The sequence below is a fragment of the Panicum hallii genome, chromosome 6 (genome assembly GCF_002211085.1).
Source record: "Panicum hallii strain FIL2 chromosome 6, PHallii_v3.1, whole genome shotgun sequence".
Lineage (NCBI taxonomy): Eukaryota > Viridiplantae > Streptophyta > Magnoliopsida > Poales > Poaceae > Panicum > Panicum hallii.
In genome coordinates this window covers 40,668-67,086 of record NC_038047.1, presented here as the reverse complement: position 1 = coordinate 67,086, position 26,419 = coordinate 40,668, and the positions used below count along the sequence as shown (strand labels likewise).

Below are 26,419 nucleotides of genomic sequence, written 5' to 3'. Positions count from 1 at the left end.
CAACTCCTCTAAGGCATTGTATTACCCAAATTTGGATTCCGCGGACAGTTCACGGATCCAAACATAAGCAAAAAAAAACATTGAAGGTTACCACAGAAGGACGACAAAACATAAACAACGAGGAGCACGACCGCACAAAGCCTTCGTCCTCGCCAAGTTCCGAGTATCTGATGGATCTTTGCACTTGCTTCATCCGTTTTGCCAAATCCAAATCCTTCAGCCCTTTTTTTGGCTTTGATCCGATCTTGCTATGTTTTGGTCGATTGTATGAAATTGATGATGCCTTTGCTGATTTGCATGTGTTGGCTTACAAGCTTAATAAACGAGCAGTCCGTGCTGGCTCGAGCAATGTGTCGCAACCGTGCGATGCAGATCGGGCGGCTGGTGGCGGTGCTGATGCTGGTAATCTCCGACCTGGGCACGGCACGGCCGAAGCCCAGGAAGCGAAGGGAAGGGGGGACCACATCGCAGCCGCACAACAGTAGAGCCGCATCCGCAGCGCCGAGGGGGAGGGAGGGACTGGGAGGCAGGGAAGGAGGAGGAGACGCCGCGACGCGAGGAGGAAGAAGAAGCAGCAGCCGCCGCGCAGCAGCAGCAGCATCCCCAACCCCATCCCCCACCCAAAGGCGATTCCAAGCAGCACCTCCTAAGAAGCGGAGGGGATCGCACGCAATCCGCCCGCCGATTCCATCGCCACCCGCGCCTCGCCCGCCCCTTTCCGACCCTAGGGTTGCGGGTGCTTGGGGTGGGTTCCGACCCGCGAGGCTTCCCACCCTAGGGTGGGGCCGCCTCCTCGCTCCGCCCCCCCGCCGCTCTCTGCTGCTAGGCTTAGGTTAGGGTTCGACGCTGGGGGGAGGGGCGTCCTCCTCCTCCGCCGCCCCCGCCGCCAATGCCTCCCGGCGGTAGGCGCGGCGCCAAGCAGGGCCGCAAGTGGACCAGGGAACCCCAACTCGGCGACCTCGTCCTCGCCAAGATCAAGGGATACCCGGCCTGGCCAGCCAAGGTAAGCTTCCCTCTTCTCTCCATTGCTTCTGCTTAGGGTTGCCAACACCTTATCCCTCCTGCCTCGGCTCAACTAACGCTCTCCATTCCCGTCCCTGCAGATCAGCAGGCCTGAGGACTGGGACCAGACGCCAACGCCGCGCAAGTTCTTCGTCTACTTCTATGGCACCAGAGAGATGTAAGTTCTTTACCCTGCAAACCGTTTTTTTCCCGTTATTGCAACCGCCATTCCTGCAACTCATCAATTCATTCCTTATTGGGTCATGCGTGCCCAACACGCATGCTTAGTATACAAATCGTCTAACAATGCCACTCTAGGACGGTTGCTTGCTACTTGTTTAATAACCAAGCCTGGTCGTCTGACCTGTATGATTGCAGGGGCAGCCTTTTACTTTTCTACTTCCATTTATATTTACTACTGCATGTTTAACACGCGGCAAACCTACATTCCCAGTTTGCTGTTGGGTACATATGCCGCATGGAGATTAAAAGGTCTTTTGCCATGCAATAGATCACGTTGAGCGTGCAGTTTCTTACTAGTGTCGTTTAGCTCAGACAACTAGACGGTTTCAGGTCACGACAAGGGAGTAGATGTTTACCGCCTGAAATTTTTTATCCTACCTGTCAAAATTACAATTTCCACGTGCCTCCCATATCTCTGTGTGTGGAAGTACTTGTTAGCTAGTTATGTATTTTGCAGTTCTAGGGAGAACATAATCCTTCAGTTTCTCTCTTTTTTTGCAAAATGGCTTTCATAAGTCAACTTATTAAAGAAAGAATGCAAATCTAGAGAAGTGGAGTTGTAGTCCTGACTATTCTCATGTTTGGATTGCCTATTGCCTATGTAAATATTTAACTTGCATCTCAAAACTTGTGGATTCCAATTCTAACCAACCGACCTCCACATTTACCTTATCTGACTAGTTTCACTTATTTTTATAGTGTAAAAGCTCGTGCAATTCCTAGCTCCATTGTGGATGTTAGGTTACTTGCTGCTGTTTGCATGGCCAGTCCCTAGGCATGTTTTTTTTTTTAACTAGGTTGAGAGATGGAAGCATTTATTACTAGAAATTGCTTCCTGAAATATCCTCACTTTGTTGCTTTAAGCCTCTTATTTTGCTTACTGAGTCCGTACAATGTTCTGGACAACTCCTACGGCCTACGTTTTGCAGAACTAACAAACCAATAATAGGTTTTATTTCTTCGTAGCTTGCTCCTGTTAAAGCCTGACAGAGATTGCTTAAATTTTTTAACTTGCTGTTCGTTTAGCTGTTTGCCAAGTTATACTTAATAGATATATTCTGATAATGTTGCTTTTCTACCTTTTCCTTGCTGTGATAGCCACATGGTTTGGTGTTAGTTTGTTGCCTTTGCTGTCTGTTTCCTTGCTATGATTACTTGGTTGCTAATGAACAAATATCATCCTGCAGTGCTTTTGTACCACTGGCAGATCTTCAGGAATTTACGGAGAAGACAAAGAATGATCTGTTAGATCGAGCTCCAAATATTAAAGTGCAAAGAAAATATGTCCAAGCTTATAATGATGCCGTAGAGCAGATCTGCAAGGCATATAGTGAGCTGCCAAAATCATCTGAAGCTGCAAGTGGAGCATTGCTTGATCAGAGTGAAAAGACTACAGAGCACCTTGCGAAGTCACCTGTCGATGGTGAGACTCCAGGGTTGGACCGAATGGAGAGTGATAGCCCTACTGATGACTCGAATGCTTCAGGGCAAGGCTCAGGTACTGAGGAGGACATGAAAGATGGTGGTCATGAAATAGGGGATCATTCTTTAGCAGTGTCTCAAAACAAAACATCTTCACTACAGGATCCTGAGCATCCGAAGACAAAAAAGCCGGTTGCATCCAAGTCTGCACTTGACATGTACCTAGAACAGGAGCATTCACCAACTTCTGTGCGTGCAGAAAGGGAGACTGAAGAGGTTAAAATTGAAAATGAGAGCCGTCCACCAGAAGGTTTTGTTCTGGACCCTAACTTGGAGGTAGTTTGCGCCCTTGAAGTGCCAATGAAATCTAAAGCCAACAAGCTGTTGAGGAATGCTGAAAAGAAGGAAAATAAGCGTGCTGATATTGGTAGTTCTACTGGAAGGACTGCTACAGAGGTTGCATCCGATGTATTAAACATGACGGCTGACAAAGAGAGCAGAGAATTTAAGAAGTCAAAAATCACAGCAAAACAATCACTTGCCACTGGTTCAGAGAAAAGGGACCATAATAAAATTGTGCATGGCAAGCCTGATAAGGAGTTGACTGGAAAATCATCTGGTGGGTTTTCTTCCGATAAGAAGTCTCTGCCTGGTGGTGGCCAACGCAAGACGGACAGTAATACTGATATACGTCCGGCAAAAAAGCCAAGACTTATGGACAAGGCTGGTGAAACAGATAAGACAGTTGCCAAGAGTGAGGCGAAGTTAAGCATTAATTATGAAAAGCATAATGCTATGAAACATGAGAGATCTACCGCTGTAGAAACAGGAAAAAACACGATTCCTAAGACTAGTATCAGTGATGATAGGGCACGGAGATCAGATAGTGTTGTATCACCCGTATCAAGGCTTCATTCTGAGGTTTTGGAACCAGCATCTTGTTCTGCAACTCAGTCAACTATCGCTGATTCTGCTAAAAAGGGTTCAAGCATGAAGGAGGGTGCCTCACGTGTTGATAGGCAATTGGCCAAACCCAAGAGAAGAGCGTGTCGCTTTGATGATGACGAGGATGAAGGACAGAGAACACCACTTCACAGAACTTCGGCCAAATCTATCTCTACACATATAGTCCCAGCTGAAAAGGCAGGTAGTCGGGGAAAATTTTCATCTCATGTTGGCAATGCTTCTTTAAAAAAATCAGGCCCTGCAAGAGAAGAGAAATCAAAAGGTTCTGGGATGTCACCTGCGAAGCATGAGCTAGTTTGTTCTTCACCGAATCAGGATAAAATGCATGCCAGACAACAGGTAATGGGGAGAAGATCACTCACAGGGTCAGCTGATACTTCTGCTGGCATGGGTAACAAAATGAACCTGCTTGATCGCAAATCCTCTAGTCAAGTAAAAATGCCTACATCCTCTGAGGTGAAGAAACTTCATAGTTCTTCTAAACAGTTGCACCTAACATCTGGGAACTCCCATTCTCGAAACTATCCTGCCTCAGAAAAGAACTCCTTGCTTTCTAAATCGGAAGACACGAAGGCAAAATTGAAGCCTGGGGCACAGGCTGTTGAGCATAAGGTGAGCACCACTGTGACTGTGTCAGCTGAACGGGCTGGGAAGCGTGATCACTTGAAAGAGGAAAGGTATACTGCTTTGCATTTTGAACTGACCAACTTTTTTTTTCTGATACTTAAATATTTGCGTTCAAAAAGTTTAGCTGTGCACATTGTTGATAGTTTGTGGTTTTCTCTTTTGCAGATCCATTTCTGTTGATAAAGCAGCTTCTTCTGAACCTAACCCTGACTCGGTCAAGTCAATGAAACATCTTATTGCAGCTGCCCAAGCAAGGAGAAACCTTATGGCGTCTACTCATGGAAAGTTTGATGGGTCTTTGACTGATAATGTTGGTAGTACCTCAACACCATATGGTTTGCCAGGACTAAGCCCTAGTCCTGTTTTTCGCATTCCATCCCCACCCAGAATTGCTCTTCCTGAGAGTCCTGGTCAACGTATTGTTCTGAAAAGCCCAATGGAGCTTGACCATGAGCATGGAAAGAGTCCCAAATCTAGGCAGGCCAGCGGTTCACCTAGCGGTGGTACTGATGCAGCGATTGCTCGTGATGCTTTGGAGGGAATGATAGAGACACTATCAAGGACAAAGGATAGTATAGGACGTGCAACACGCCATGCAATTGAGTGCTCTAAATATGGCATTGCTGGAGAGGTTCTCTCTCTCACTCACTCACTCACTCACTCACTCACAAACACACACGCGCGCGCGTGCATGCGCATACACATCCACACGCACGAATATTTTTGAATCTGACATGCTTACAAACACGCATGCTATCTGCATTATTGTTTCATCATTAGTTCACTATCCTTATTATTTCTAATCCAGATTGTAGAGCTTCTCGTACAGAAATTGGAGAGCGAGCCTAATTTGCATCGCAGAATTGACCTCCTTTTTCTTGTGGATTCTATAACGCAGTGTTCTCATTCTCAGAGAGGTAAATTTGTTTTTATTACATTAATCCTGCTCTCAGAGCTATCTGATGCCCCAAAGTTATTCTTTTTCTTTTTATCTGAATTTTGAAATGTTTAGGCGTTGCTGGGGCTTCATATGTTCCCACTGTTCAAGCTTCGTTGCCTCGTCTTTTGGGTGCTGCTGCTCCACCTGGATCTAGTGCTCGTGAAAACCGGCGCCAGTGCCTCAAAGTATTGACGTTACTACTGATTCTGATTGTTCTTCTTAACAGTAGGTCACTTTTTTTTTGCTACCGGGTTTTGTAGGTTTTAAGATTGTGGCTTGAGAGAAAGATTATGCCAGAAGAAATACTCCGAAAGTACATGGGTGATATCGAGGTGCCAAATGATGATACTAGCACTAGTTTTATGCTGAAGCGACCATCCCGTGCTGAACGCTCTGTAGATGATCCTATTAGGGAGATGGATGACATGCTTGTTGATGAGTATGGAAGGTAGTGTGACCTGATGTTCCATTTACTAGTTCTATACCTCATTTGACTATTTTTATTTTTGTAGCTTGAGATGTAAGTTCTAGTAGATTCATTGACTCAATATTTTAAATTGGAAAAAGTTCATTTTACTCCCTTCAACAATTCACTTTGTCCGCTTAACCCTCTAAGCAAAATTTAGGCTCAATTTACTCCCCCAACAATTCCAATTAGTCCAATCTACCCTCTAATGATATTTCTCTTTTTTGTTTCTCCACGTATGAATTGAATTTTAAGTTCAAATTTTATGAGTGGATAGAGAACATGATGTCATATGTTAAAAAATACATTAACAATTTTTCATGGTTATTTTCATAATTTGGAAACATTTAATACGAAATTTATCACAAAAATACAATTCTGCATGAAAATTTTTTATAAAAAATTATAATGTATTTTTCTAGCATAGGGCATCATATTATAAATTACATTGCAAAATTTAAAGTTCAAATTCCACTTGTAAGCGGAGAAATAAAAAAGAGAAATATCATTAGGGGGTAGATTGGACCAATTGAAATAGTTTGGGGTAGTAGCTTGAGCCTAAATTTTGTTTAGAGTGTTAAGTGGACAAAGTGAATTGTTGAGGGAAGTAAAATGGACTTTTTCCTTTTAAATTTATGTCATTTTGCTTATAAGATTAATATAATATATGGCAACTTAAAAATTTGATGTTTATCCATATCCTTGGATTGCATTTTAGGTTTCGTTGGTTAGTATATGCTGGATAGTAACAAGCATGTTGGGCCCATATTTGAAAATACCATATGTGATACAGCTGCACTGGACATGAGTTAGATGTTCTCTCCTTTTAGTTTAAGAAGTCTAGAAGCACAGCAGCCCCATTACCTTTCCCATGTATGCATGGCTTTATTTGTTTATCATAGAGTACGATTGTTATGTTAGTATTGTGGAGCCTAGAGTATGCTATGGTAATGTGACCACATTAAGCTGTGCTAGTAGGATTTCCAAAATACTCTTTGTGCTAAGAGAGAACCTTCACCAGGCTGGGGTGTGATATTGCAAACTTTGTTGACTTCAATACGAATCTCAGTGAACATGCTGGTAGGAAGTAAGGACATGTTTTGAAATTTGAATAAATGAATTAACTTGCACATTGGAAGTTTTCTGCTTCCTCGATGATCTTTTGGATTTTTGTTGTGCTTATGAAGCAGAATTCCCCAATATTTTAGTGCATGTATATATGTTATATTCTCTCTATCCAACTCACTATTGAGATTACTGACATGCCTTTTGGTTTATTCTGTTCTCAGCAATGCAACTTTTGAGCTTTCTGGAATTTTATCATCAAAAGTCTTTGAAGATGATGAAGACTTCCCTCGAAATAATGGATTATCACCATTTATTTCGCAGCCTGTTGAAAGTGATAACATACGAGAAACTGAAGATACTATTGCTCCAGCCTCTGTTGAGGAGCACATTATTAGACCAGAGAATGTAACTACTGTTGCTGCTATGGAAGGTGCTTTGGAAGGCAATAAGCAACATACTGATGGTGCTATCCTTATTGAACATGACTCTAGACAAGAGCCTGGTTCAGAGCAGGCATTGATCGATCAGAATGAGCTTCCCCCTCTGCCTGATGGCCCTCCACCGCTTCCATCAGATTCACCACCTCCTCCACCTCTTCCATCAGATTCACCACCCCCTCCACCGCTTCCATCAGGTTCATCACCTCCTCCACCGCTTCCATCCGATTCACCACCTCCTCCACCTCCTTTGCCTCCTTCACCGCCTCCTGCTACACCACCTCCGCCGCCACCGCTTCCACTTTCGCCGGCTTCACCACCTCCACCACCACCTCCCCCGCTGCCTTCTGGACCACCTCCTCAGCCTGCTCCACCACGTCCGCCAACCCAGGCCCCACCTCTTCCTTCTATTCTGCCGCCTGTTCCTTCATCTCCATCATCATTAGGTTATCAGCCTCCAGCTCCAGAGTACTTCAGGACACCCAATGTAATAATTTTCCTAACTTACGTGCATATCATGATTTGTTCTTGGTTATATAATAAAAAAAAAGACTTGTGCTGCAGGGTAACCAATTGACCCAGATGACAGGAAATACATCAATTCAAGCTATTGGAAATACAACAAACTTCATTCCTGGTGGATCAGCCAATGGACAAACTGCGGTTAATTTTGTACCTTCAATGCCAGCAGAGTACGGAAACAATAACGTGTTTATGGCACCACAAACGTCTAATGGTAATTACCAGTTTCGGCCAACTGGTGTACCTTTTCAGCAAGGGAATTTCAGTGCCTTTCCATCTGCGCAAACCCCACCAGTTCATTCACACTCTCGTATCGCACACATGAATCCCTTGGCTCAACAAGCTGTACCACCTCCGCGCAATCCTTATATTGTGCAGTCCTTTCCAAACAGTCAGAGTCATTATCCATCTGAAGAGCATTGGCGGATGGCATCTGGTAACTTCAGTCCAGATGACCAGCATAATAATTGGCTGGCAGGTGCCAGAGCACTATCTTGCTCAGAAGGGTCATTTGTGCAGGATGGTATATTCTCCCATAAGCTTTGCAAGTGTTATTTTGAATCAGCTTTTAGACCAGTACTAATAGTAAAATTCTCATGTAGGATATTCAAGGTCGAACATTGACAGATCTTCAATGAATCCTATGAATCATCAACATACTGCTCTAAACCATTTGCCATCTGGAGCACCACTACCAGGTCTTTGGTTTCTTAAGAGTTTATGGTTGCACCTCAAGGGCTATGTTTTCATATGAATTTTCTTGAATGAAATTTTTATAAAATCCACTAAGAATCAGACCCCTTGAAGTCCAATGTTCTTTAATGGTAGCTTGTCAATTATTCCTTTTTAACTTTAGGGAAAGAAACAGCTCTGTTGGATGGCGTCTATTTGTTTCCTTGTGGTTTTCTTTTTTGAAGCCTTTTCTTTCTATTTTTCTTTTGACAGGCCATGTTGTTCCTCAGATGCTACCAGCCAGTTCTGATATCCACACACTTAATTGCTGGAGGCCTTCTTGATAAAGTTGTAAACTGAACTCCTTGCTTGAGGTACTCTTTTCTCTTTTGCTCTTTGCTGCTTTATAGTTTCCCCTGAGTTTTCTTTCCTGTAGATCTGTCTTAGATTCTCTCATCTATCTGCTCACTCATGGCCTCAACTTTTCTCAAATTATTGCTCTTATGCAGGTTTTGACATGTGAAGTTCGGGGAACTGGATGCAATTTGAATTGAGTGCAACAAGTGCTGGTTTTGTTTAGTCTGTTTTGTGATGGAGATGCACTTGCCTGGGGTGTAACGATGAGATCTGCCATAGTATTTGGAAAGGACATTTACAATGTAACTAGTCTTGACAACAACATCCAGCAGACTAATCTTGCTTAGTGTAAGCTCATGTTTCACATGACACAAATGTTCGGTTTCTTAGATGTTGCTTCGAGTATGGATCAGGACTGCAAACTGTTTTTATTGTATCTTGCTTAGAAGCGCGCTAGTTATAAACTGAGGGTCTGGTAGTAAATATTGGGAACTTAAATCTATATATTTCATAGCGTTTCATCGTGGTGTCTGTTATTTTTCTGCGCCTCATTTTTCTTGTACTGTTGTGCTCACTTTGCAACACTTCCAAATTTCAATTAGCGAAGCACATCTAACTATAATGAAAGCCTCAACACCTTACTCTTTTTAGTAACTGCTGTCTGTTTGCTGTTTAGACTTGAATTGTGCTCTCAGTAATTATAGGCGCGTAGTTTAGTAAGAAATTAGTTTTGGGTTTGTTTGAGCAGTGGAGTTTATGACAATATTTAGGAGCTCTAGTTTTTTTGTGTGTCCGAAGACTGACTGATAGAGTTGTATGCTGATTCACACTTTTCACAGTAATACATATAGGAACACAGATTCCTTTTATTTTTCCAAAAAATTAGATTTCCTATCTAACTAGATTTTATTAAGTAAATTAGAATAATAGTCGCATGGAGGCAAGGTGGTGTAAAGTTTGTTTAGACATAAATACAGCGACATTATGTTTTTTTGCAATTGACTTATAATTATGATAAGGGGATATATCTCATTATGATGAATTCGTAGGATTGTTGAAAATAATACAGGTTGTACTAACTTATACGCCTGCAAAGTAGGTTTTTGTTTAGCTCATGAACACATATTGATGGAAAGTAATTGTGTGTATTTTGGTTTTCGAAGCGAATCATAACTGCAGGACATTGACCTTACAATACAACAATAACAAAAAAAAAGGCTTAGAAACTGTCGTGTGTGTCATTCCTACTCCGGTGACCTTTGTCCTATGCCAATTTTTCTCTTGAAGCACATGTCTGTTATTTGGGTTTTGTGGTTCATTTCTTCCGTTGATTAGTGGGTAATAGTATCTTAAATTCTGAACTCTCATTACTATCGCTATAATGCTGCACATCATTGCTCATTTCCGTTTCAAATAAGAAAATAACGTGTTTTCTTCTTCCTTTTTTTTTTGCCAAATTGCACATGACAGCTATGAGAAGAATACCTGACAAGCTCTAGGAGCATGTTGGATGTCAAAAATATTTTGCTCTCATCATTCATGTTTACTGCACTGGCAAAGCTAATTTATTTCTATTTGTCTTATTGGCTGCTCTAGCCACTGGTTCCAAGGTTACAGCTATTGAGCAATAAATTATTCCAGTTTTATATCAAGATGGCTGCAATTGCATGCATTTTTTTGAAGAGGCACATTTTTCTTGCTTTTGCATATGGTAACTGCTTCGCTAGGTCATATTCCCTCTCTCTTTTCCCTTGTGGGTGCCACTAGATGCTTTACTTGCACTGTGCTGCAAATTTTCATGTAGGAGTACGATCTGATATTGTCTGAAGATATTTTGTTTGACTAAATCTTTTTGTTGTTGTGACAGGTCTGAAGAATGTTACTGAAATGAAGACAAGTTTTGATTTGTTGATGCGGATATTGGTGACTTGGATGGAGTCGAGGGGAGCTTCTGTAGCCAGCTAAACGCTTTGGTTTGAAGAGGTAAAATGTAGATTTTGTAGAAAAAGATATGTACAGCTGCTAACACAATGTATGGTAGTCCCTCGGCGCAAGCTGGGGATGTCTAATGGGGGTTCTGAAACCATTTTGGATAATTGCAAGAAAGGCTACAGGTAGTTAGGCATGTAGTGCGATGCAATGACACTTTGGTTTTTCGAAGCCATCTTTGAAGAGAAAGCAATGAGACGAGCAGCTTTAGTGATGTTGCTCTTGTATGTATCTGTGATGGTGTGTGTTTTTGCATTGCACAATCGGTTCATTTGGTGGTGTCTTGCGAGATGATTGGTGCTGCCTGCTGTGGTGGTGAATGGTAGGTGTGCGCGTGCCATTTAGGTTGACTGATGCTGCTGCTAGTTTGGTGTTGAACAATGGTTTGTATGTGATTGACGATATGCCTGCTAGTTGTGAAGAGGACGGTTTATCCTCAGGCTTGCATAACATATTTTCATTCCCAGGCCAAGCAGAATTCACAAGTAAATATTTTTCCCTGCTGGTATGCTTCAATACAGACAGCTAGTTGGTATTAGCTGTGTGCATGGTTGGTTGGCTCATCCCAGTCCAGGTTGTGTGGTTGCCTATCTGTTGCTCCCTCACGCTTTGTGCTGGAGTGAGTTTGTTTGATTCTGTTCCATGTCTCTATTACTCTTATTAGCTGTCTGGCGTTCGCAGTTGCTCGCTTTGCTTCTGTTGTGAATGGAACGGAATTTGGCTTGCTTGGATAATATTTATTGCTAATTTGCTATGCATGCGCGAGAAAAGGCACCTCAAGGATGAGGGGATGTACTGTACTTGTGTTGCACGAGACACTTCCATTTTTTTTGGGAAAGATCAGACGTTATTATTGGGCTTGGTTATAGGACTAACATGCATGCTGTACTGAAAACGATTGGAGGCTTTGTGGTTGGTATGGTAGGATGTTTGTGTGTGTATGTGTGGGTGGGTTGTGATACGTGACATCAATCTGTGCTTAGTTGATAAGAATTGAGAGTTGCATACTGATAACTTGATAAGTGTGCGCTCAGCCGCTCACCTCTAGGTGTTGTTTTAGTAAGCTACATCGGGACTAAATTTATTTATTTCATGTGAAAAACCTAGCTGAGTGAGGTGAGAAACACAAGGCATTATAGAGATTTTACCAGAGACTAGTTTCATGCCCGTGCATTGCTGGGGGGGAGGGGTAAAAGATGAGGTGTAAAAGATATAAATCTGCCAACAAATAACAATATTCATCGCATATAACGTTCTTGTTACAAAAAGTATTAAACCGGTAAGTACACCATTGTCATCACGGTGAACTAAATATGCAAACAATTGTATAACAAATTCTAATTTATATGCCTTCCTATGATGCAGCTAAGACAATCTTTTACGTCTGCAGGAAGTAGTTTTCGATAACAATTCGCGTCACACGCCAACGAATCAATGACGAAGTTTTGCCGCATAGTACGGCATCCTGTGAACAATTCGGACACATAAGCATCAATCTTAAAGTATATATATAGTACTGCTGGCACGTTATGTGGGGCAGATAAAGACTCCATCGCCAAATAGATCATAAAAAAAATCTAGTTCAATAGAAAAAAGTGTCACTTATCATTGTGTATGTATGAATGTCCACATGTTAAAATTATATTATACTAACAGCTAGTACAAAAGTTCAAGCACTATTTAAATGATTTATTATATAGAAGCACCGACAGTAAGTCAAATTCACCTGGGAACTTTACAAGTTCAGAAATTATGGGAAAAGAAAGAGAACCAACGTCGCAATTTTGGACCATACCGTAAGCACCTTGGCTAATCCAAATTAACACAGAGTTGTCCAACAGTCTGAAAGTGGTTAGACATGTGGCAAAAGCTGAACTCAACAAATAAAAGTTTTTAGTGTTATTTTAGTCAATAGCCTGATATTTAGGCATGATTCATCCTTAAAAAGAGCGACACTAGACAACACTCCTTCTAAGAAATGGAGAAGAAGGTGCCAGCCTGAGCGCACCTTGCCAGCCTGATCATACAGTTAATTTCAAATAACAAGTGAAAAAGAAAAAACTATCATTAGATACTGGAAAATGAACTGAGAAGGACAGAAAAAAGGTAAAAGCTTCACTTCAGAACCAACGGCTTGCTTGATGACATACATCAGGGATCAGCAAGGCTAAAGATTGATCAGGCTTGCTTGCTGTAGCCATGACTCATTACAATAATTTTTTAACTCCTTCCCCAGCGGCAAGCGTTGATATCATTATCCCTTCAAAACAAGCAACAATATTATGCTAGTAGCTTTTAATCCTATAAGGAACTCTTCACTTCTCACATAAGGACTCCTAATTTCAGTTTAGCATAGCCAAATCAAAATGCAATTCCTCGCATGATAATTTTCTTACCACCCAACTCGTCCGCAAGCTCTACTCCACAAATCTTTCCATTCTAAAAGCCCCACAACCACATCGTTGGAATGGACAAGCAATAAATAACAGATGAATTCAGATCGTAAATCAAATATAGAGATCACACTCCACAAGTCTACATCACAGAACAAATTCTCTCCAAGTAGCAGCACTCAAGTCTGATGCATTCTACAGCATGCCTTGAAGCTCCATTATTGTTTGTAGATAGGGACATGAGGAGCTGATGCAATAAGTGCAGAGTCCATTTTAGCAGCTCCAGTGATTAATATTTAATGTTTAACAGCAAAATAAATTTGAATATAAACAATAGAGATCCATAATTGACAAATAATATATTAGCTACAGATGGCCTGCTATCTAGGACATTCTCAAAGCATGAAAACTACATTCATTCATTTACTCCCACATTTCCAACTTAAGAGAGAAACCATTTCAGCATACCTCTGTAATTCTTCTTTCGCTCCTACCATGGTATCATTGCCGTAAAATGCATCACATATCCACGAGCCAAATCAGTCTAGAATGACTGGCATCTATAGCAGCTTAGAGTTCAATTTTCTGAAATATTCTTCGAATTGATTACAAGAAAAACACACATACTGTTACTGAGCAATGTTCTTTTCATCAAACATTAGAAGAATATTTTAAAGTTACAATATTATTTCTCTGTTCTGAATCCTTTGGAGGGAAAAGCCTTGACCTAATTAAATATGCAGCTCGAGCTTACCGCTATCAAATTGGCCTCTGAGTGACCCTCTGGAACCCATCATCACCGGTCATCGCTATTCACTATTTAAGACAAAATACCAAAACTCTCAATCAAAATGCAAAAATAATATGGCATTTAAAAAGAATTGGAAAATGACAGGAGAAACGTACCTCCAGAGTCCCAGATTTCACAATTGGAAGCTGGCTCACTGATAGCATTAAGCATATGATAGATGTTGTGCGAGTATAACTGAATATCTGCATCCAACATTAAACATTTATGTTGAAGGCATGTAAAGGTGATCTGATCTGTACGAACTCAGCAAGTCTCCTCTGGTTCCCTTGGGCTGAAACCTGAAAGACATGTGAGAGCATCAGGATTCAGGCCAATCATGAAAGTTCTACAGTTATTTCATAGCACTCTACTAAGGACTCCATTCATCATCTGTATTGGAATCTCATATCTTCCATGGAAAGAAACATTCAATGAAGTGGTTACCATTCACACCTTAAAAGATCTAAATTTGAGAATAGATTGCATAGGAGTTAGTTTAACATTTATATGTCTATAAAATTCGGATCAGTCACGCCAATTGGTGCTATCGGCTAGGGCCTCTTTATATCACTTGAGATCAAGACATGAGCTTTTTAAATTAGCCAAATCACTCAATTACCCAGAATCTCAAAGCTAATTGGCATTATATACTGAAATTTGTTAAACCAGACATCATCTCATTGTGGAGAACAAGTTATAATTGTACTGGAAGCGCTGTTAATTACCTGATAGATCAAGCTCAATGAGAGCAGTCAAATGTACAGCAATGACTGTTCCAATAGATTGCCACAATTCCTAAAAGATAAAGAAAAGAATAGGCAGATCTTGAGGGCAGGACCTCACCTTGTTGGCATCTGCACTGCCAATGCTGGGACGATCCTAGCCTCCTACGACGACTGGCTCTAGCGGTCTAGCCACATCGCACATGGCAAACTTCTCGGCGAGTGCCCTGCATCGTCACACGTCCTCCTGCACTAATCTGATGGCAAACTTCTCAGCTGTGGAGCTTGGCGAGGGACAGTGCAGAGAGTGTGGAGAGGAGGCAATCTGATCTGATGCAGGGTAGTCGGAGGAGGTGAAGCAATTTTGCGCGATGGGCAGGCCGAACGACCTGCGCAGGATTGCGATGCCGGGGCCGGGTCGGGACGCGGGGGAGGCTGCCTCGGCGTTGGCGGGTTGGGGGGGGGGGGGTACCCGCGGCCGGCGGCGGTGGGGGCGTAACTGCGGCCGAGTGAGATCGAGGGCTCTATTGTGGAGTTGCTTGGGGCGTGGACTGCGGCCACGACGAGGCCGAGAGGCGGGTCGCGAGCAAGCGCGGGTAAGGGCACGGATCGGCGCGGCGGAGAGGGGACAGGGGAGGCCGGAGGCGCCCGGAGATCGGAGGCCGCAGAGCGCGCGGAAGACCGGAGTCGCCCGACGCGCTCGGAGTTCCAACGATGAGGGCGGGCCCGTGACCGGGTGAAGTAGAGGGGGAGGTAGGGGACGTTAGCAGGGTTGGAAAGCGTGGGGGTGGGCGAGCGTGGAGCGTGGAGGAGGGCGGAGCGGTGGCGGCTGTGAGAGCAAGGGGGAGGCGAGAGCGGCGTCGGCGGCGAGCACGAGAGGGAGGCGAGAGCGGCGCGGGAGGGGAGGCCAGAGCGGCAGCGGCGGTGGCGAGAGAGAGGGGGAGGCGGCGCGAGCTAGAACCGCGCGTGAGGGGATGGTGGGAGGTGAGTGGGATGCGTGTTTTGTTTTCAGCGGTTGGCAGTTCGTTCTTTTTATCGTGGTATAGATTAGGGAGACTGTCAAAAGATGCATGTACTTTCGAGTTGTAACATGGGGAGTTTGTCTGATGGTTTTAATGGCTAGAGCCGTAATCAGCAAACTAATCTTATCAACTCCGAGAAGAATTTAATAAATAAATATTTAAATGTGTCTAGAATGATTTATATTTAAGGATAAATGTTAAATATTTGGATACCTTATATTTTGGGATTGAGGGATTAGGTATTTTCTCGTTTTTCTTGGAAAAGGAAGTAGATGTTGATATGTTTTGAAATCGGCAAAATAGATATCCTTAAACTTTCGCTCCTGAGTCAAGTTCATCCCTCCATGTTCAAATCGGCCAATCAAATCCTTTAACTTTCTTTTTAGGTTAAATTTATCCTTATACTGATATAGCACCCTGTACTAGTACGAGACTAATGCGAAAAGTCTTTTTTACTTTAGCTCCTTCTTCCCCTCCTCAACTTCCGCCAACACTAAAAATTAATTATTTTGTTGGTGATTTAACAAAATTGTTGGCAAGATGTTCCATGCGAGCGCAGCTTCAATTACTGTAGTTCTTATAGCAACTTCCGCTGCTAGCTAGAAGGCCTAACTACTGGCTGGACACTGGTGTGCCATCTTCAAATAGCGCAGCTTCAGATGCCACAGTTTTCCTAGCAACTTGTTTGGGAATACCAACCAAGTCCATCCTGCATGTACAAGAAGTTGTCCTCCCTAGCTGACGGCACCGCTGCTCGCCAGAATCCCCTCATTGTCACTCGCATGGCAAAATAATTTCACATCTTTCCAACAATTTTGTTAAATCACCAATAAAATAATTTCCACTGGTGGCGGAAGTTTTTTTTTTTGAGCCAAGGGTGAAAAAAAGACTTTTCGCATTAGTCTTATATTAGGGTAGAGTGCTGCATCAGGATAAATTTGACCTAAAATTAAAAGTTGAAGAATTAGATTGATTGATTTAAAAGTTGAGAGACGAACTTGAGTGACGAGCAAAAGTTTAAGGATGAGATCACCTATTTTGCCTTCGAAATCCGTAGCATATCATCTCATCTACTCTCTCCGTCCACAAAAGAATGCAACTCTCGCTTCCCGAGAAGTCAAATAATTTTAAGTTTAGCAAAATTTATGAAAATTAATAATATTTTTTGAAATAATGGTAATTCATAATAATAAGCATCAAAAGCAAAAGCAGCAGGCGCGGCCCACGGCCTGACCTCACCGAGCAGATAGATAGAGAGTTTTTTAATTAAAATCATCATCATAAAAAAACAAATTCTCTTTCTCTCTCTCCTACCTACCACCGTGGGGGGAGAGCGAGACACCGGCGGTCGCTTCGTCTTCTCCCTCCCTTCCTTTTGTTTTGAGGGAATTTGATCCAGAGCGAGAGAGACTGTGCGATGAGCGTGAGTAGGGATCGGAGGATGGGATGAAATGAGGTAGGAGGTTTCGTTCCTCTGGAGATCGAGATCGAAGATCGCCCACCGGAGGAGCGGAGCAGATCCTTCCTTGGCCTTGAGGGTGCGCGCGTACACCTCCTCTCCTCCGATTGCTGCTCCCTGTCTCCCCCCGACTTTCCCCCTCCTCGTATGATGAGATTGTGTCCAATTTGCTGCTGATGCTGAGACGCCTCGTCTCGCGGATTAGATTATTGCTGCTCCTATTGTTCAGGAGAGGAAGAGGAACCAATCAAGCAATGCCCCCACCCCCAAAAGAAAAAAAAATTACCTAGATTGGATGAGATTAGGTCTTCCTGACTTGTGCTTTCTTCTCATCCTAGCAGCCATAGTCCGCGATCCGTCCCATTCTATCGGTACATCGATCCATTTGGATGCCGATTTCGATTTCATCCCACCCTGAGCAGGGAGGGTTTTGGCATCCTGCTCTCTGCACTGCACTGCACTGCACCAACTCGGCTTCACCTTGCTTTCCTTCTCCATCTAGTGTTTGTGTCCTGCTTCATCTCACACTATAATATATTCAATTCCTCATTACTACCATCATTTTTTTAATCGAATCTACTAGTACCATTCTTGTGCTGCAACTTGCTGTGTTTCCAGTCAAACTTTCTGCTGCTGCTATTTGGTCAACGTGCTACTGTCACTCCTACCTCAACCTCCTTGCTACTCTGCGTCTGTTCTGGATAAAAATTCATTCTGATTACGTAACATACATAGATGACTTCTGCATACCATACTTTGACTTCGCTATCAGCTGCCTGGATACATGCTGACTAGTCTGTGCTCATGTGCCCTTTCTTTGCCCTATCACTCTTGCAGGATTCAAGCGAGATGCCACCTGAACATGGAATGCCTAATGGAACCGCTGATGCTGTTGTAAATAGGAGGCCTCGGCGCCTCTTTGGGAGAGCATCAGAGAGGAAGAACCCACTCAACCTTCAGTTTGTATGTCATCATCTTCTTCTTCCTTTTCTCTCCTCTCTTCCCTATTTCCATGAGATACTACTATGTGTAATGCTTCCCTTCCTTCCCTTTTTACAGGAGCGTCAAGTAGCTCGCCTTGAATCAAGACAGCAACAACAGAGGTGCACAGATGTTCTTTCTCTAACTCCACCTGTCTGTCTATGCATGTCCAATTTACACCACAAGTGCATGTTTTTTCTCCTTTCTGAGTTCATCTCATTTTCTATCTTTCTTTCCCCCTTAATTTATGACTTGCAAGCCTAAATACAGAAACATATCTTTGCAACAAAGAATTTTATCTTCCACTTGCAAGTTGTGTATGTCATGCTGCCCTTAACCGAATTTCTTTTCCCATGTTTTGCCTCTGCCAATTCTCTCGATCTGTCCTTTGCTAATTACCTACTAAGATATTCACTTCCTTGCCAGGTGTATTGTCGTGACAGTTATTCCCTTAAATTTCTGTTGTGACTACAAATCACCATCGCTCACGGAGAATGGAAATAATCATCCCTCATATCAACAGACATCTCCAGAAGAGAGCCCTGAGACATCATCCTTATCACCAACCTCGTCATCATCCTTATCACCAACCTCATCATCATCCTTATCACCAACCTCGCCATCAATTTTTTTCATGCTTAATGCTCCAGATGGATCTCACAGAAGATGGCCAGATAATTCATCAAGGCTACTGGAAGATGAATCCACCAAATCCAATAGCGTGTCCAATTCGGATTTCCTTGTCAACAGCTTTACCAAGCCAAGTGGTAATGCAAGATTTACTTCAAGAAGGAAGAGCAAAAAGAAAAGCAAGAAGCACAGGCAACGTTGTAGGAAACCAATGGATGGGCCTGAAGCTAAATGCACAGAGAGCAGCAGTGCTGCCCCTGCTGTCGATGTGGGTGATTGTGAAGATTTGGCACTTTCACCTAAGCATGTTGGTGACATTCACTTTGAGGAAACTTCTTCTCCCAGTTCATCAGTTAAGGAAGCTTCTGAAGAGGCTCCTGAGAGTGACAATGATAATGAGTACCCTTGCTGCTCAGGTGGTTCAGCTTCCTGTGCATCTTACTGTGATGAGATAGAACTGTCCAGATCAGCAACTTCGTTCCCTGGGTCATGTGGAGAATGTAATAGCAGTAACTTCAGGTATTTGGACAATGCTCAAAATTCCGTATTTACAGGTTCAGCTCAAGAAACTTGTTTTTCTGGCAGTAGTGTGAGCGGTAATCATGATACCAAGACTCTGTTGATCATAAGAAATGAATGTGGACCTGATCCATGTGAAGCGACAGAATTTTGCAGCAATAGGAGTGGATTTGATGAGAATTGGCTAGAGAAGTCTGATTATGACAGTGGCATTTATTCCCAAAATGGCATTGGTGCATGCCATGGAATTCAGGCAGTCCATTTGTGCAGTGACACAAGCAGTGACAATGATTTCTGTCTTGTAGTATCTAGAAAGAGAGCCAGAAAAGAAAAGAAAATGTCATTGTGGAGGAGTTATCGAGAGCGTGCGTCCACAATTACAAATGTTCGAAATGAAAAATATGCTGGTCGTGCTCCTATGCCTATTGCCAAGGAAGTCAACACCAACAATTGGTCCTATAGACAAAATCATGTTGGTAGGGTACATCCTCAGCATGGAATTGCACTAAAACACTCCACCAAGAATTTCATGCAAAGGCCAAGTAGTGTTTGCATGGAGACCCAAAATGGAGTTCAAGCAGATGGTTCCAAGGTAGGAGCAAGTCTCGATCATTTTACAGGCCTGAGAGAACAAACTTGTGGAAAATCAACTAGCTGTTTTGACAAAGAACAGCAGCTTTATTTAAGTAGAAAACTATCCAATGCTCTTCACAGCAGAGAATCAATCTATTGTGAGATGAGATCAGTTTCTTCTTCTGAACCAACAACTCTGAAGTCTTTAAGGGGCCTTTGTACTTCAGAATCTGGTGAATCAACAGATATTACCGTAGGATCTCTTTCCCTGCAGAAACGAAGGCTGCTAGATTCCGTTCGAACCGATGATGCCAGTGAAACTATTTCTGGAGAATCATCACTTGGTATGGCTCCATCTTTACATCCTGCATCACTTCCTTTTTTTTCCTTAATGTTGATAAGACAGTATGCTGCTTGCAGCAGGCTTTGTAATACCTAACATGATGCTGTATTCAAAATATTGCAGGGTCTAAGTCAACGACAACTGAATTAATGGTTGAATGTGGTACAGTTCCAGCTGTTGAAGGGAACCGTGGCTGTGAAGAGTTCGGCAATTCTAGAACACATCTAGATGAGATGCTCAGGGTTGTAAACCATGCTTACAAAGTTCAGGTCGCTGCAGATGTTCACCTTGCTGCTGGTTATCCAATTACTGATCTTGAAACATTTATATATTCTGCAACTCCAGTTATTGGTCATGCACCTTGCATGCGAAGCAGCAATTTTTGTTCATGGGACCAAGTAGTTAGCAGCTCATTTTGTCAACATGACATCTCTAATGTTTCCTTAAGGAGCATATGGGAGTGGTATGAAGAGCCAGGGTGCTATGGGTTGGGAGTAAAAGCTCTAAATGATCTCAGCTCTAAAACATCCTGCGGCAGCAGTTCAGAGTTCTTTGCATACTTTGTACCTTATATATCTGCTATTCAGTTGTTTGGGTGGTCTAAGAATAACACGGATCACAGTTTTTCTGTACAAGGGAGAGAATTATTGAAATCATCAAATACTGCAAGCTCTTTGAGCTCTCATCCTGTGCATGCAAAGGTGCATAAATCGTTTGAGGAAAGCAATGCATGCTTGTCAGAGTCATCTTCAGTTGTAGAAGGTCATGGAGAACTCATGTTTGAGTACTTTGAAACAGAGCAGCCTTCTTTCCGCCCCCCGTTATTTGAAAAGTAAGCCGTCCACATGCCTCCATTATGTGTTTGACTACTGGTTCCACTGTTTCCTTAAGCTCCTTACTCTGAAATATTTGATGTCTCTTCAATCTGGCCCCATTTCCATCACAAAAGTGTTTCTGGGTTCACAACTGAAAAGGATCCAAATCTATTTCTTTGTTAGAAAGGGGCAATGGATTTAACAGTTCCTGTTATAAACAGTGTAATAAAGGCAAGGAAGGTTAATACCTCTGCTATGAACAGTATTCTACAAACTATTAGTGAGTTTGTGAACAGAGGCACTTTTCACAACCAAGTGACTTTGAGGCATTCCTTTTCTGTTGTTGCAAATTGGTTCAGCCGATCGGGATGTTTAGGAGTTATGACCTAAAGCAAGAGAACTTAGTTTGTGCCCAAGAGAGTAGCTTAGAGCTGCGATTTATAAGCTTGCTAACGAATCATTCATAAATATGTAGCATGAGATGTACTGTTTCCATTTTGGCGCAGTATTTCTGATATGGTCTTGTCCTTTTTGCCAGAATAATTAATAGTACAATGAAAATTGTAGTTGTTATTTTTCTGTCCTGATTATTGTAGTTGTTTTAATGTAGGATCAAGGAGCTTGTTAGCGGTGCAACCATTTCTGACAACCGAATTCTTGGGGACCCTGAAAAGCTGCAAAACACAAAGTTGTGTGAGCTTCATCCAGCTTCCTGGTTTGTTCCTGAACCTGGATGTTTTGTTCCCCAGCGCCTGTTATCAATAGTAAATATTTGATTTGTTGTTTGGCACTTGAAATGATCAGTATGTTTCATTTGTAGGTTCTGTGTTGCCTGGTATCCTGTTTATCGTGTGCCTCGTGGAACCTTCCGTGCAGCATTTCTTACTTACCATTCGCTGGGCAAATTGGTTCCTCGAAAATGCTCCCTGGATATGACTTGTGGGCATACGCGTGTAGCTTCACCAGTTGTTGGTCTCCAGAGTTACAATGACAAGGTACCATTTCGACTTTTCTTGATGAGTCGGGGAGTGTTTTGCATCACTGAGCATACCATCAATATTGCAATAAACTCAACTGAAAATCCAGGAATAACCCATCAGACCCAACCTTGTATCTATTTCATGCTTTTGGTCAGCTCATATTAAGCAAATGATATATGCTTAACTTAGATTGCTTTGCGTCCCTCTTGTATACAGGGAGAACAGTGGTTTCATCTGAGATGCACAGATCTGAAGCTATCACCAAGAGATGAGGCTAGTCGTGCTGAAATTCAAAAAGAAAGGCTGAGGACACTGAAGATGGGTGCACTGGCCATGGCAAGAGCTGTTGTCCCAAAGGGAAGTGGGGAGTCTGTGAACCACCATCCAGATTATGAGTTCTTCCTGTCCCGGTGCGGCTAAGGCTATGTGGCTATGCTCTGAAGAAACAACATTGTTCCGCTTCCCGCTGACTGTAGTGCAACAATCAAAGGAAAAAAAAAGACAAAAAAATAGAAAGTAGTGACTAACCAGAGGCCGGCTATAATATAGTTGATGCAAGAGGAGAGAGAGCATGCGGGTGATGGGTGTAACCCTCTATATAGAAGACAGATTACATACAATCTAACCTGACACCGGATTACCAATGCCAACGAGTTGGTGAGTTTTAGGCTTGTACTCCTAGTAGTAGAATGGCAGCACCTTACCCGGGATGGGTGTCTTTTTGGGGTTGGGCGGGGGCGGAGGGGGGGGGGGGGGGGGGTGGTGTTGGGGTTGGAATAAGAAGATGTTGCCGATGATGCGACTCTGCAGGTGTAGTGTTCCCTTTTTGTACAGATACACAACACAAGAAGAGTAGCAAGAATTGCATTTGGTTGGCTTGCTTTTGCTGTGGCTTCTATCTGCTTCTACTCTTTGATATCCAATGTTGCTGTGCTAGCAAATGGAAACCAATCGTTTTTATTTTGCTGGAAAAGAACTTTCCACTAGCTAGAGGCCGATGAGCAATCGGCGGTTATTAGGTACAGAACTGGAAATGAACAACGCTGTTGCGTGATCTTGGATTGTAAATCGCTTGTATGTATGATTATGATACGAAACTTGGGAGTCCTTCCCAGGATGGGAAATATTGTTTAGGAAACAGATGCCATCAATCTTTAATAATCTGGATTAGTCGTTTTGTTTTAGAGGCATAGGCCCGTTTGGACTAGGGATGTCTTAGCTATGAGCTGGAGAAGGTCATTAGGTTATCTGTAGCATTCCCCGTTTCATAGTTCGGACGGAGTAAAATGGAATGGACTTTGTTTTCTTTTCAATTAAATTTCGTTCAAGACATGTAATAAAAAAGAGAAATCAAGGCATTCCAACTTTCAAAAGGGACCTTCGATAGAAACTTTGCATATCATATATTTTGAAAGATTCATCAAAATTCGCAAATCACGTCAAAATCACTAGTTGTAAATTGACAACAAATATATGCCGGAGGTCCACTTTCTTTTTCCGTCGAGAAGCTGCTGCTGAATGCTAAGAGGGCCGCCGCCGGTGTAGCAAGCCTGCCTTCGTCCACCCACCTCCCATCCTCCACGGGTGGAGATCACATCCCTCTTACTCCCTCTCTTGGATTGGATTTTAGATTTAGGATTTCAGGTAAGGAACCCTTGACCCTAGCTTGCTCTGCTTCCGATTCCAAACCCTACTCGAATAATCTATCTGATCCGTTCAGGTCATTGCTTGCTTCAGTTAGGTTTCGTTTACCTTAGGAGCGAACTCAGCTCCGCTCCACAAGTAACATCAACCGCATGTCTGCCTACTCTCCGTCCCCTGCTTGCGAAAGACGTTGAATGCTTCTTTCTATCTTTCTATTGCTTGTACATAGATGACCACAAAACTCCATCAATCTTCTCCTGCCGAGCATCGGCGACCAACTTTGACTCCCAAGATCTCGATATTCATGACAAAAGCTGGATTCGTCGTACCCAAGAACAAGCTAGCCGGCTCAGACCAACCTCAATGCATAATGTCATCATACAGTTACCAAGACCGCCACGTCAGGTTAACACCGGAACGAAACCATCTCCTCAATTTTCATTGCACAATTTCATAGATAAGCTATCATATTTAATTGTTGATTGGTGTTGTAATCAAATGTGCAATGTGACGAATAGAATCTGATGAAACTCAAATCCTCACAATGGAGTTTCATCTAGCTTCATGGCTTTTGGTAACTGTGTACATCAAGTTTCATAACCGTGAAATTCTAATTCTTCTCAATTCTTCTCAATCCTTATAAATTACTTGCCATGTCGTCACTCTTGCCTACGTGGCATGTCATTTAATGAGAATAAAACTCCACTCCCATGACACTCCCATTAAAACTGGCCTCAATTCGTAAAACTGCATCCGAAGAAGATAACAGCAGGCATGTTCAGAGAAAGACTGGCCTGACCTCGCCGCCGACCCTGCCCTGTGCAAATGAAGGGCTTTGGCCTACCAGGTATTTTTCACCTCTAGTCTGCTGGCATCCATGTTTTGCATTTTGATTGATAGACAAGGTGTTTACTTCAAACTTATATCCACTAGTTAGTGTACGTTATCCTTTTCTGGTAAAAAATATTATTCCTCGGTGAGAGCCCGAAACAGCTTCCATATCACTTCTAGTCACTAGAATGTCTAAGTTGAGCTCATATTTTTTAAAAGATATATGTTTCTCTTCATAGCCTGGTACCTGTGCCCATCTACATTCCAAATTAAAAGGATGCACATGTTTTTCTAATCGCCATAGAAATCTAGAACTTGCTTCATAGGCCAGTCAGTACCTTTGACTAGAATGGATATGCTGAAAAACGCACTATTGGGTGAACCTTACTTTGTTGGAGGCTACGCAAATAACAAATTGATGGAATAAGCCCAGCCTCCTCCACCCCCCCCCCCCCTGACTGGACAGAAACGGGCATTTTTCTTGCGATTCTCTCATGTAGGATGCTTCCATTGCCAGGTGTCATTAATTCATATCTTGCCACTATATTTTCGATACTCCAAGAGTTCCTTGTACACGGACAATCAGCTTACAAGTTACAACAGTAGGAGCTTATATCTTAATTTGCCTTTGCAATCTACTAGAGTCATGCATCACAACTCGGGCTATTTCCAAGACTAGTATATTTGTTTATTGATCTGTTCTGTTTATGATACGCTGTACTTTGTTTTTGACTGGACTTGATATTAAAATTTAGCTTTTTTAATAAAAATATATATAGACCTTTGTTTTATAGATATGATGCATTTAGTGTTTGCTGTTGGCCATTGCAGGCAGAAGCACATCCAGGACATGGTATTATTGGAGGTCTTATAGGACCTGAGAGCAATACCCAGAAGCGACTACATGAAGTATGCTCTATTCTTGGACGTCTTGTAAGTTTTATTTTGTTGAAACATCACTGATCAGTTGCCAAACCAAGCCGAACATTTCTCGCATCACTAGCAAAATTTGGATCAAAATCATCTAAAGCTTTCCTGCATCAGTATCAGACAGGTGCACCATCAACTCTGGGTTTGCACGCACCCTCTCTTTGTGCCATCTCATGTGCATAGCAGTATTCTTTGATAAAAATAACCGCTTCAACCGAGGCATAAGAGGCATGTAGCGAAGTTGCTTTTGTGCTATCTCTGTAGTCACCTTTTCACCATCTTCATTTACAACCTCCACGAACCTCGATTCTTGACACTTTCGACACTTCTTCAAATCTATATCATTTTTCCAAAAAAGCATACAGTTATTTGGACAAACATCAATTTTTTTATAGTCCATACCAAGCCCAAACAACAATTTCCTTGACTGGTAGACATCTTTAGGCATCTTGTGATTTGCCGGAAGTATGTCACCAATCAAATTCAAGATCATATTGTAACAATTGTGAGATAATGTGAATTTGAACTTAATAGCCATGAGTCGAGTCACGAAAGCAAGGACAGTCACTTTTGTGTGCTCGTGCAACGGCTCTTCTGAAGCTTTAAGGAGCTCAAAAAATTTTTTAGTCTCTGACGTAGGTGGATCCTCAGACTCGTATGGGAGCTCCATATCTTCCCCTAAATCACGAAGCATCTCATCCATTCTATCAACTCTCCATTATCATTACTTAGAACTTGTGGTGATGTCGCCACTTCTAATGGTATTGGGATTTCTGGTGCATTCTGAGGAGGTAAAGCTTCACCGTGATACACCCACACCTCATAGTAGGCATGAAACCATACTTTATCAGATGTGAGGACAAAACTTTCCTAGTCTGACAATGGCAAATACGACAACGGCTACATGGGCATCTCACATCATTTCCATTCTTTGACATAGCAAAAGCACGCTTAACAAATTCCTCAGTATTAGCTATCCATTTATCTGACAAATTAGGCCAACCTTCGTACATCCATCGTCGATCCTCACCCATACTTTAAGTTAAACAATTGCAAAGTTAAATATAGTTATCTTG

At 42.5% G+C, this 26,419-nt stretch overlaps 2 protein-coding genes and 1 long non-coding RNA gene across 8 annotated transcripts; 2 read left to right on the top strand and 1 right to left on the bottom strand.

Moving 5' to 3' along the window:
• Positions 1-449: 449 nt before the first annotated feature.
• Positions 450-11,003, top strand: LOC112897085 (ENHANCER OF AG-4 protein 2). 2 transcript variants are annotated; one of them, XM_025965283.1, is made up of 13 exons: positions 450-1,003; positions 1,104-1,180; positions 2,433-4,310; positions 4,426-4,891; positions 5,069-5,177; positions 5,273-5,385; positions 5,461-5,648; positions 6,956-7,658; positions 7,736-8,216; positions 8,296-8,391; positions 8,639-8,739; positions 8,875-9,024; positions 10,590-11,003. In XM_025965283.1, the coding sequence occupies exons 1-11, from the start codon at positions 890-892 to the stop codon at positions 8,707-8,709; spliced, it is 4,296 nt and encodes a 1,431-aa protein (XP_025821068.1). In that variant the 5' UTR covers positions 450-889; the 3' UTR covers positions 8,710-8,739; positions 8,875-9,024; positions 10,590-11,003. The 2 variants fall into 2 exon arrangements, with proteins under 2 accessions (XP_025821068.1, XP_025821067.1); XM_025965282.1 differs by having other exon boundaries at positions 8,875-9,070; positions 10,590-10,944.
• Positions 11,004-11,924: 921 nt separating this feature from the next.
• On the bottom strand, positions 11,925-15,603 carry LOC112897086. Of its 4 annotated transcripts, none has more exons than XR_003229581.1 (4): positions 14,738-15,603; positions 14,011-14,193; positions 12,862-13,920; positions 11,925-12,176 (listed from the first exon to the last, which is right to left on the bottom strand). It is a non-coding gene; the product is annotated as an uncharacterized LOC112897086 (long non-coding RNA). The 4 variants fall into 4 exon arrangements; XR_003229580.1 differs by lacking the exon at positions 11,925-12,176 and adding an exon at positions 12,573-12,728; XR_003229582.1 differs by lacking the exon at positions 11,925-12,176 and having other exon boundaries at positions 12,573-13,351; positions 13,573-13,920.
• A 1,307-nt stretch (positions 15,604-16,910) lies between these two features.
• LOC112896674 lies at positions 16,911-23,071 on the top strand. Of its 2 annotated transcripts, XM_025964740.1 has the most exons (8): positions 16,911-17,176; positions 17,935-18,060; positions 18,157-18,200; positions 18,505-20,144; positions 20,267-20,975; positions 21,569-21,673; positions 21,779-21,953; positions 22,155-23,071. In XM_025964740.1, the coding sequence occupies exons 2-8, from the start codon at positions 17,947-17,949 to the stop codon at positions 22,356-22,358; spliced, it is 2,991 nt and encodes a 996-aa protein (XP_025820525.1). In that variant the 5' UTR covers positions 16,911-17,176; positions 17,935-17,946; the 3' UTR covers positions 22,359-23,071. The 2 variants fall into 2 exon arrangements, with proteins under 2 accessions (XP_025820525.1, XP_025820526.1); XM_025964741.1 differs by lacking the exon at positions 16,911-17,176 and having other exon boundaries at positions 17,967-18,060; positions 18,602-20,144.
• Positions 23,072-26,419: the final 3,348 nt, after the last annotated feature.

Excerpts from the sequence above, each read along its gene's own strand:
- LOC112897085 (XM_025965283.1), top strand. The coding sequence starts at position 890 with ATGCCTCCCGGCGGTAGGCGCGGCGCCAAGCAGGGCCGCAAGTGGACC. Across the intron at positions 1,004-1,103 it reads ACCCGGCCTGGCCAGCCAAG|ATCAGCAGGCCTGAGGACTG; the intron begins GTAAGCTTCCCT and ends CCGTCCCTGCAG. Across the intron at positions 8,217-8,295 it reads AGGGTCATTTGTGCAGGATG|GATATTCAAGGTCGAACATT; the intron begins GTATATTCTCCC and ends ATTCTCATGTAG.
- LOC112896674 (XM_025964740.1), top strand. The coding sequence starts at position 17,947 with ATGCCACCTGAACATGGAATGCCTAATGGAACCGCTGATGCTGTTGTA. Across the intron at positions 18,201-18,504 it reads TCAAGACAGCAACAACAGAG|GTGTATTGTCGTGACAGTTA; the intron begins GTGCACAGATGT and ends CTTCCTTGCCAG. Across the intron at positions 20,976-21,568 it reads CGCCCCCCGTTATTTGAAAA|GATCAAGGAGCTTGTTAGCG; the intron begins GTAAGCCGTCCA and ends GTTTTAATGTAG.